We start from the raw sequence: 10,946 nt of genomic DNA on the forward strand, positions 1-10,946 counted from the left end.
TCCGTGGTCTACCTCTCCGCTAACCCTGTTCATCATCGCCGGACGAAGCATATTGAGCTCGACATTCACTTTGTCCAGGAGCACATTGCACTTGGCCGTGTTCGAGTCTTGCATGTACCCACCGATCAGCAGTTCGCCGATGTCATGACGAAGGGACTGCCTACCTCGACTTTCGAGGGTTTATGGTCCAGTGTTTGCGTCTCCGGCGACACTTTGGCTACAGGGGGTGTTGAGCACGGTTGTTATTGCATGTATATCTGGCGGCTAGGATCTCTTGTATTACTTCCTAGCTTAGCAATATCTCCCAATCCTTTCCCTGTATAGCGGATACGGCTGAGATCTCGCAACCCTTGTACCTATATATGTGCCTAGTGCATGATAAATGAGATTTATTGATGCACACAATCAATTCTACAATAACATGTGATAGATTTAAGCTAGGGTTTCTCTGCCTCCCGTCGACGTCGTCGTCGGTTCGCCTCGTCTTCGGTGGTCTTAGGGCCATGAGGGCGGAGTGGATTCCGACCTTTGTCGATGGGAGGGCTCCGATTTTAGATCTTTCTTCGATTTTTGTTAGGGTTTGTGTCGTACTTAGGAAGGTGGGACGGTGGCGGCTGTCTGAAGATGGAATAAGATTCTTCCCACCTAGCCCCCTTTCTGGTGGTGCGTCTAGCATTGTCGATGGGCGTGTGGAGGTGTGCCTCCGGTTGATCTGTCTTTGGTGGATTTGCTCGGATCTAGTTGTTGTTCGTCTATGTTCGTGTGTCTTCAGGTTGCATCCTTCGGATCTACGATACTCTTCATTGGCAATGGTTGTTGTTTTGGTACGTTGGTCCTATAAGGCCTTAATACGACGACTTCCCGACTGTCTACTTCAACAAGTTTTGCCCGACTCCGGCGAGGGAGGGGCGACGACAACGGCACGTCTTCAACACGCTTCGGTGCTTGTAGTCGTCGCTAAGTGGTCTTCGGATCAGATATAATTTTTATTATTTCTAGTATTTATTGTATTACCATGATTAAATATGAATAGATCAAAAGTTTTCATGTTCCATGCAATGTTGTACTAGGTGAATGCAGTACTTACACGCCACGTAAGTTTAAAAATGGAGAGATCACTCTTTCTTTCTTTCTTTTTTGTACTTGGTAATCTTAACTGTGGATGGAGTGCAGCGGTTGAGTTCTATTGTTACCTGCCAGGGCTTTTTCGCGTAAACAAACAAACAAATAACAATAATACAACACCCCTGAAGACCTTACGTAACTTTTACTAAACCTTCCTAACTAATTAACTCAGCCCCTGATTTTCATTGGGGTGGGCCCCTTCCTCCGGACAAGACTTGCCTGTTCTTCGCGTGTGCGCCCATCCGTGCTCCTACATGGTTTGGTTTTATTGAAACAAAATAAGGCCCGGTCTTATCCCTTTAAAATCAAGGAAGGAAATGATTAGATTAGAAAGGAAAAAAAGACAATCATAGAATAAAGTAAGAGCACGAATGGAAGCATGAGAAGGAAGTAGGCAAGCCGGATCCCTTTCCTCCCCCTATTTCTAACCCCACACCTTCACGTCAACTTGTACGTAAAGGCTTTCCGTTACTTTTAGTGGGTCTAGCATTGCTCAACAAATAATGTTATGTGACTTTTCTTATAAAAAACCTTTAATCTATTCATCTTCAATTATTGTAGTACAACGAACATTAGAAATAAAAAGGTTTTATGAACAAAAAAAGGTTTGCGAAAATGTTCTCCCTATTTTTTATCTCTACTACTTAAAAAGAACGTAAGGTTCCCATTTCACCTTTTTTTCGTCCAACCTTCCATATATAGGTCGCACTCTTTCCTTATCCTTTTTGATTTTTTCCTCCCATATTTGATTGTTCTCCCATCCATTTAATTGTCTCATGTTTATTAACTTACCAAAATAATCACATATTTTGTTGGCAAGTCATTAAATTCTTACCAAATAAGTGCTTATCTCTACTACTTAAATCTCTACTACTTAAAAAGAACGTAAGGTTCCCCATTTCACCTCTTTTTTGTCCAACCTTCCATATATACGTCGCACTCTTTCCTTATCCTCTTTGATTTTTTCCTCCCATATTTGATTGTTCTCCCATCCATTTAATTGTCTCATGTTTATTAACTTACCAAAATAAACACATATTTTGTTGCCAAGTCATTAAATTCTTACCAAATAAGTGCTTAACAATAAAATGGCAGAGAAATCATGGCGATTGCATACAAACATTTGGTAAGATTTTAGGGATCAATATAATAATATACATGGATTCTCAAAAACAATAATATAGTACAATAATAGTCGTGCAGTCAGGGGCTAATCTACTAGAATGTTTATACTCCCGTTGCAACGCACGGGCAATTGTCTAGTTTATTTAAAAAGAACATAAGGTTTCCATTTCATCTTTCTTCACACCACTCTTTCGTCCAACCTTCTATGTATATGATAACCAATCACCTTAATTACTTACCTTTTGAACCAATTTCACTTTAATTTACTTACCAAACTTCTAATCAAAATATAACGGTCGGAATTTGATGAATATTTATTTACACAATCGCATTACTGTTGACAATCTAATATATTAGAATATTTATATCACGTTGTAACGCACAGGCATTGTTCTAGTTTTAAATGATACAATCGTAGATGCTCACACAAAAATGTATCAATAAGCATGGTGCCACATGCACACGAGTGTACAATAAAATTGAAAATGGCAAAAAGAAAAGTAAACATTTTTTAATAAAGATGCCCAAGTGTTCTCTTCTTGTGGTGTTTTGTGAAAGAATGACACCTACTCCTATGGTGCTATGAGTGAAGAAGATAAAATCGATTCTCTAAAGTTGTTTTTTGCCTGGGATACTACATCGTCATTTCATCACGAAAATTCACATGTAGACAGAACACTTGGCCGTGTTTGCTACAAGATCTTTTTTTTACCATTCATCTATACGCAAGTGTACCTAGGAGCCAAAATTCGGTGACGTAGGATGCTGAATTTTTAACATGGGTATACACGCATCCTTTATAATAATAAAAATTCTAAAATAGTAGAAATAATAATAATGATTTTTTCTGTAACATACATGGTCAAGTATTCTACCTACATGGTGAAGGTTTGGAAAAGAAATGACATCCATAGTACTGGGCAATTGGGGTTGCCCACGACGCGATTGTTGAACTCAAAGAGCCTCACCCGCAAGAACCAGCATATTTGCGAGCGCGCCTGCAAGGTGGCGGAGAAAGGTGTTGCAAAGAAGGAAGTCTTGTGCCCTTGGCCATGCCCACGTTTTCGCTCTTGGACGACTCTGGTGAAGGAAATCTACCCTAGAGGAAATAATAAAGTAGTTATTTTATATTTCCTTATTCATGATAAATGTTTATTATTCATGTTAGAATTGTATTGATTGGAAACCTAAATACATGTGTGAATACATAGACAAACATTGTATCCCTAGTGAGCCTCTACTTGACTAGCTCATTGATCAAAGATGGTTAAGGTTTTTTAACCATGGACATGAGTTGTCATTTGATAAAGGGATCACATCATTAGAAGAATGATGTGGTGGACATGACCCATCTGTTAGCTTAGCATATTGACCGTTCAGTTTTATTGCTATTGCTTTTTTCATGTCAAATACATATTCCTTCAACTATGAGATTATGCAACTCCCAGACACCGGAGGAATGCCTTGTGTGCTATCAAACGTCACAATGTAACTAGGTGATTATAAAGATTCTCTACAGGTATCTCCGAAGGTGTTTGTTGGGTTGGCATAGATCGAGATTAGGATTTGTCATTCCGGTATCGGAGAGGTATCTCTGGGCCCTCTCGGTAATGCACATCATAAGAAGCCTTGCAAGTAAAGTGATTAATGAGTTAGTTACAAGATGATGCATTACAGAACGAGTAAAGAGACTTGCCAGTAACGAGATTGAACTAGGTATGTGGATACCGACATTCGAATCTCGGGCAAGTAACATACCGATGACAAAGGAAATAACGTATGTTGTCATAACGGTTCAACCGATAAAGATCTTGGTAGAATATGTAGGAGCTAATATGAGCATCCAGATTCCGCTATTGGTTATTGACCGGAGAGGTGACTCGGCACGTCTACATATTTCTCGAACCCGTAAGGTCCGCAGGCTTAATGTTTGATGATGATTTAGTATCATATGAGTTATGTGATTTGGTGATCGAATATTGTTCGGAGTCCCGGATGAGATCATGGACATGATGAAGAGTCTCGAAATGGTCGAGAGGTTGAAACATATAGGATGATAGTATTCGGACACCAAAAGTGTTCTGGATAGTATCAGGTATTTATCGGAGTACCGGGGAGGGGGGGGGGGCTTACCAGAACCCCTGGGGAAAAGATATGTGTCATAGGAGGGGAGCACACCAGCCCACAAGGGGTGCCCCCCACCAAGGAAGGAGGCTGATTGGGAGAAGGGAAAGAGGGGATTCGCCCCCCCCCCCCCATTCCTTCTCTCCTTCCTCTTCCCTTTTCCCTCTCTGGCAAAAAAGAAAGGGGGAGGCCGAATTGGGAAGGACCCCAAGTAGGATTCCTCTTACTTGAGGCGCACCCTTGCTGCTCCCCTCCCCCTCTCACCTATATATGTATGGGGAGGGGGCGCCTACAACACACAACAACAATCGTTAGCCGTATGCGGCGCACCCCTCCACAGTTTACAACCCCGGTTATAATTTTGCGGTGCTTAGGCGAAGCCCTGCGAGAATCACTTCACCATCACCGTCACCACGCCGTCGTGCTGACGGAACTCATCTACTACCTCGACACCTTGCTGGATAAGAAGGTGAGGGATGTCACCGAGCTGAACGTGTGCAGAACTCGGAGGTGTCGTACGTTCGGTGCTTGATCGGTTGGAGCTAGAAGAAGTTCGACTACATCAACCGCGTTGTCAAATGCTTCCGCTTTCGGTCTACGAGGGTACGTGGACACACTCTCCCCGTCGTTGCTATGCATCTTCTAGATAGATTTTGCGTGAGCATAGAAATTTTTTTGAAATTGTATGCTATGTTTCCCAACTTCTGACATGGGTTTTCAAGGGTGGACCGTCCTGGAAGGCTTCACCCAAGACACGGGAATGGATGCAGACACCACCTTCGACTCACTACAGCTCCAATGGATGTGCACTCTGTTTTCAAGCTTCAACAGCGGACGCACACAACAAAGTTTGAGGATGTGGTTCTCAACTTAGTTTGTTTTTACCGCATAGGCATATTTAGGATGCTAGGTTCATTGTGACACATATTCATGATAATTACATGACGGATGTGATCAACAATGGTCAAGGGCCTCCAAATTTTGAAGTGGGTGATCAAAATTCACCGATGTTTGACATTGAAAAATCATCGGGAATGAAGAAGGTGACAAAGAGAGAAAGTGCATACAACACAAAAGAAGATATTTTGTTGTGTCAAGCTTTGCGGAATACTTATAAAAAATTGTACATTACACTAACAAACTATTACGATTTTCAAAAATATGTAGATGATATTTTAAAAAAAATTATACAAATGCAAAATAATTTCACATAACTTTTTTAAAAGTTTTGTTGATTCAAGAAAATGTATCAATGCATATTTAAAAAATGTTTATCACGTATTTAAAAATATATTCAAACCATGCATTTGAAAAACGTAAAACATGTATAAAAAATTAGTTGTATACTGAAAATGTGCAATGTGTAAGAGAAAAATAGACAGCAAAATAAATATTTGAAAACATATTAATCATGTATTTTAAAAATGCTAAATGTGTATAAAAATATTCCCAGTGTATAAAAAGTTTGTACAATATGTATGAAAAATAAGCACATGTGTTGAAAACCACAGAAGAAAACGGAAGAAAGAAAGACTAAAGAAAACCAGAGAAAACCTATGCAGATAGTGAAAACAATAGGAAAACCATGAAAAAATACTCACGCGATGCATCTACAGTAATTGGCCGACCTAGTAGAGCGCTTTGCCAAAGGCCAGTGAAGACTAGACGGCCCTACAAATGTTTACTATTGTTCTCGAAGATGCGAGAACAACTAACTAAGGGGTACCCTTCCTGTCAAACAACACATAAACTAAGCGACACCCCTTCTCCCGCAAGGGTCACTTTGGTGGACTAAGAGCACGCCAAGTGATGCGTCCAGCCGCCGCCACGTGTTGCGTGTTGGGTGCTTTCTCAATATTTTTTTAGGTGTTTTCGGTTTAGATGTTTTCTTACTTTTTCGATTTTCACTTGATTTTTCTTAGGTATTGGAGAAAAAAGTTTGAAAAAAATTTCACAATTTTTTTTTTGCTTCTGCGAGAAGCACGACTATGACTCTCGAAAAGATTCTTCCATGAGAGGCATAGATTTGATCCTCATGGAGACACAAATTTGCTTCAGCGAGAAGCAAAGTAGTGCCTCCCGGAAAGAAAAAATGTGTCTTTTGGCTTCCACGAGAGGCAAATATTTACTTTCACGAGTCCATGAGAGAGACGAATTTTCTTCTCGTGAAGGTACAAATTTGCTTCCGCGAGAAGCATAACCGTTCCTCTTGAAAAGAAAAAAAATGCGTCTTTTTCCACGAGAGGCACATATTTATTTCTCGTGGAGGCACATATTTTCTTCCGCGAGAAGCATCGTTGTGCCTCTCAAAAAGGAAAAAAAAACATATTTTTCTTTCACGAAAAGCATTGTTGCTCGTGGAGGCACAAATTTGCTTCCACGAAAAGCATAAGTTCTAGGAAATTAAAAAAAACATGCTTCTGGCTCCGACTTTTTCTTCCGGTTTTTTCATGAAAAAGAAGTTCATCGTAACCTTATTAATATGAGATCTAGTTTCGAAGATCTCGGCACGAGAAATCAAACGGTGAAAATGGTTTGGGATTTGAAAACACGGTTCAAAATATTTTTTGAATAAATAAATTTAAGAAAAATAGAAAAACTCTTTGTGAGTGTATGAGAAGGTGGAGTGATCGTTGTAAAGGGTATCCCTTAATTAGCAAAGATGCGCTCAGAGAGACTCTTAAAAAAAAGCCGGTCACGTGGCCCAACAGGCCCAAAGGTCCATCAATATCTCCTCATTCGGCCTAGAGCTGCGAGCGCTTCTCGGCAAAGCGCTTGGACGGACATGGGCGGCGCCGCCGTAGCCTTGCTCGCCGCCACTAGACGACGCTCCATCCCGCTTGTTACCTCCTCGCTCCCTCGTGCTGCGCGCGGTCTCCACGAGGCTGCAGCGGCGGCGGGGGAGGACAAGGCGAGGACGCGCCGGCGGAGGAGCAGTAGCAGCAGCTTTCTTGGACCAGACATCACCGACACCTGGGATCCACCCCCGCGCCCCGCGGCGAGCCCGCTTCCCCCGCGAGCCGCCGGAGGTGAGCGGGACTCATGTTCTTCTTGCTAATCTCTGCGTTATGGTGTTGTATTATTGGCGTACGCTTCTTGGATCAGTGATTTCGGGATTTCATATTGTACAAAGCATTAAATGTAAACACGATTAGAAATTTGGAATATGAAGTTTAAGAACGCTGAGTCCGCTTGCTTTCAGTTGGTGCGATTGTTCAGAACCCATGGCCACCCTGAAGTAGTGCTGCTAATGATTTAGAGGAGGTTTTAAGCTCTATCTATCTCTATCCTCTGAAAGTGGAAGCACTGTCACATCAAAATGTTCGTTTAAACAGAGGGCAAGTGGAGATTGTTTAGAAGCTCTTCTTATACTGTCTAGTATTGATGCCTCGATTTGGTTGGTCTAGCTTGTTGTAAGTACCCGAATAATGGTTTTTCCTTTCTTTCTTAGATTTAGTAGTGGTATTTGGCGTGCTGCAGTATTACTATGTCTGGTTGGTGAAATGGTGTCGGAGAATTTCAAGGTTTGATACCTTTTATGGTTGGGACTAGCTTTCACTTCCATGTAAAGGACATGGATGAATCCTTGTTTAGCATCTGTGCTTCACCTTATCTCATTGTTTAGCATCTTATGCTAATTATTGATTGTTGTGTGTTCATACTTTTCTTGGTCTTGTAGTTGATTATGAGTCCACGGCAACCATTATCGATGGCAAGTCCATTGCAGAGGACATAAGGTTACAGGTTGCTGAGGAGGTTCTTCAAATGAAAAATGCAGTCGGACATGTTCCTGGCCTTGCTGTCGTATTGGTAGGCGATAGAAAGGACTCTCAGTCCTACGTGAGATTTAAAGTAAAGGGTTGTGAGGAAGTCGGAATAAAATCTTTGCTGGCAGAGTTGCCTAGGAACTGCACAGAAGATGAGGTGGTGGATTCGGTGTCAAGATTCAATGAAGACCCATCCGTTCATGGCGTCCTTGTTCAGCTACCACTACCACAAGTAATCTATTCTACTTTTCTGGTTGCCGCCTTATAAAAGGATGATGTTTGGTTTAGTTCATAGATTGATACCATGAAAGCCTTTTTCATCTACACAGATTACAAAATTATTTTGGTAACTGAATAATACAAAGTACTTCTGTTGTCATGGTAATAGATGGGCAACTTCAGTTGTATTTTATCTGAGTTTTCATTTCAATGTATATTTGGCTTTATGTCCAAGCTCTGTTCATCAAGCCTTTTAATTTTATTTGATCATTTTGTGTAAATCAGCATATGGATGAAGAAAAGATTCTCAACGCCATTAGCCTAGACAAGGATGTTGATGGTTTCCACCCCTTAAACGTTGGTAATCTTGCCCTTAGAAGCCGGAAACCTTTGTTTGTTTCCTGTGCTGCAAAGGCTTGCCTTGAATTATTGCTCCAATCTGGTATTGATCTCATGGGAAAGCATGTGACTATTATCGGGAGAAGCAAAGTTGTTGGATTACCCACTTCCTTACTTTTACAGGTAAAGTTCTAAAATGTACTCAGGAATGATTATCCTTCAGTTTTGAACTGCATTATGTTATGATGGCTGTATTTGAACTTCATTTTGTTTCCCCAGAGACATCACGCTACTGTAAGTGCTATCCATGCCTACACAGAAAATCCAGAGGAGATTACTCGTGGATCTGACATTGTGATCTCAGCTGCTGGAGTGGCCAACCTTGTAAGAGGAAGTTGGTTAAAGCAAGGTGCAGTTGTGATTGATGTTGGGACAAATCCAGTGGAGGTAACAACAGATGTTTGTTGTGCTTTTGCTCAAGAAACTTGATCTATAATGTCTGCAGTATCACTTCTATTGCATGTTCATCATATTTATTTAGTAGTGTCCATGTTAATGAAGTAAAGATTTCTTTAGTCAAGTAGTTCTGATTATAATTCCAAACTTGTTTGCTGATACTGGTTTTTCTTGTTAGTAGTTTTTCCTTGGTGCACAGCATGGTAAATTTAAATCCACGCACCCTAATTCACTGATAAATGTTTAAATGGTAGCTCAATTTGTACTATTAAATCGCCACCTATTGTAGTACTTCTACAAATAATGAGCTTGAGTTTTGAAGAAGGTTTCAAAATTGAATACATAACCCTTTCGTTTTCCCTTATAATTACCGAGTTAAGTTACTACTGATGACCGCCTACTTTAATTCAGATGGTAGTATTCCCAGATCTGCTGGTCGCAGCGTAGCATAGCTTAGCATCGTTTTTTCCCCTCTTCCACATTGTAGATTAGTTCGGGTTTCTGTTTCCTTTAGTTTTGGTTTTGTTAGGCTAGGCTTCTTTTGCAGTGTGTTGGTTTTGGCTTTGTAAGCTTTTGCGCCTTCTCAGCTTTCTTGATCCATGCTCAGGACAAAAAATCAACATTAGTAATGACTCTTTCGGTAAGAGTCTGATTTTTTTAATAGTACAGCATGCATCCCCCCCCCCCCCCCCTCCCAAATGGGTACGCGGGAAGCCATGGGCACCAATGTAATACATATTTTTATTCCTACTTGGCTGTAACCTGTTCTTACTCTTTTTTTTCTAGGATCCAGCCAGTGATTTTGGCTATCGATTAACTGGAGATGTCTGCTTCGAAGAAGCAGTGAATGTGGCTTCTGCTATAACTCCAGTTCCAGGCGGAGTGGGACCAGTCACCATTGCAATGCTTCTTGCCAACACACTTGACTCGGCCAAACGAGTTTATGGCTTGAGTGACTGAACCCCCGGAACTAAGGGTGTTAAAAAACGGCCTGGGTCGACCCGTGAAACCCGTCCTATAAAACCTTTGAACTAGGGCTGCTACTTGGGTCTTTTACATGAAAAACAAATTGAACCAGTGCCCCTCTGCCGGTTTTGGTAGGTTCATCCCAACCTGAGAATGAAACCCTCAACTGTAACCTTGTCACAGTTCCCCTTTGTAAATTAGTTTGCCTTCTCTTGTTCCTCTGCCCATTGCTCTCAAGTTAAGCTAGATTAGAGCTGGGATGTAATATTTCGTTTTTTGCCAACAATATATTGTATGCTTGATAATGTCCGAACTTTCAATAATTTATCCCTTGTCTGGGGATCATATGAATATGGCAACCCAGTTTCTAGCATACTAGCAACAGCCAACTCACAGAAATCATCAAGTAAAAGCAGGCACAGCTATATGGTTCATAATGTGATGTGTGCTTCATTATTATTAGAACATTCTTGGACATTAAACAGTCTCAACAGGCAGTTTCGTACTCAATATATTTATAAAATAAAACCTAGTGAAGTCATGAAACTGTATTTCCTTTTGAGATAAAATTGACCAATATACGGATATTCGAATTGCTTCTGGGGGAATACAATCGACCAATATATTTCCATATATTCATGAAGATACTGACCGCACCTATTCCTTCTGACTGCACGGACTCGTTTTTATGCCAGGTAGTTAATTGACAAGTGCTTGATAAGCAGGTGTTAAAAAAAGTGATTACTGTTCTTTGAATCAGGGAGATTACTATGAACAAATCTGATTTATCCCAAATTTGAGCAGCCCTTGCTTGTTTCTCTACTG

The 10,946-nt window shown here is 40.8% G+C and overlaps 1 protein-coding gene across 1 annotated transcript; it reads left to right on the forward strand.

Annotated features, from left to right (window-relative positions):
• The first annotated feature begins 7,105 nt into the window (after positions 1-7,105).
• LOC123103510 (bifunctional protein FolD 1, mitochondrial) lies at positions 7,106-10,494 on the forward strand. Its single transcript, XM_044525119.1, has 5 exons — positions 7,106-7,403; positions 8,054-8,373; positions 8,646-8,882; positions 8,979-9,146; positions 9,942-10,494. Exons 1-5 carry the CDS (start codon positions 7,160-7,162, stop codon positions 10,113-10,115), a joined length of 1,143 nt encoding a protein of 380 aa, XP_044381054.1. The 5' UTR covers positions 7,106-7,159; the 3' UTR covers positions 10,116-10,494.
• Positions 10,495-10,946: the final 452 nt, after the last annotated feature.

The sequence above is a fragment of the Triticum aestivum genome, chromosome 5A (assembly GCF_018294505.1).
Source record: "Triticum aestivum cultivar Chinese Spring chromosome 5A, IWGSC CS RefSeq v2.1, whole genome shotgun sequence".
Classification (NCBI taxonomy): domain Eukaryota; kingdom Viridiplantae; phylum Streptophyta; class Magnoliopsida; order Poales; family Poaceae; genus Triticum; species Triticum aestivum.

What these genes read in the sequence shown, in the direction of transcription:
- LOC123103510 (XM_044525119.1), top strand. Translation starts at nt 7,160, where the DNA reads ATGGGCGGCGCCGCCGTAGCCTTGCTCGCCGCCACTAGACGACGCTCC. An exon ending in TTCAGCTACCACTACCACAA is followed by an intron (nt 8,374 to 8,645) that starts GTAATCTATTCT and finishes TGTGTAAATCAG; the next exon opens with CATATGGATGAAGAAAAGAT. An exon ending in TTGGGACAAATCCAGTGGAG is followed by an intron (nt 9,147 to 9,941) that starts GTAACAACAGAT and finishes TTTTTTTTCTAG; the next exon opens with GATCCAGCCAGTGATTTTGG.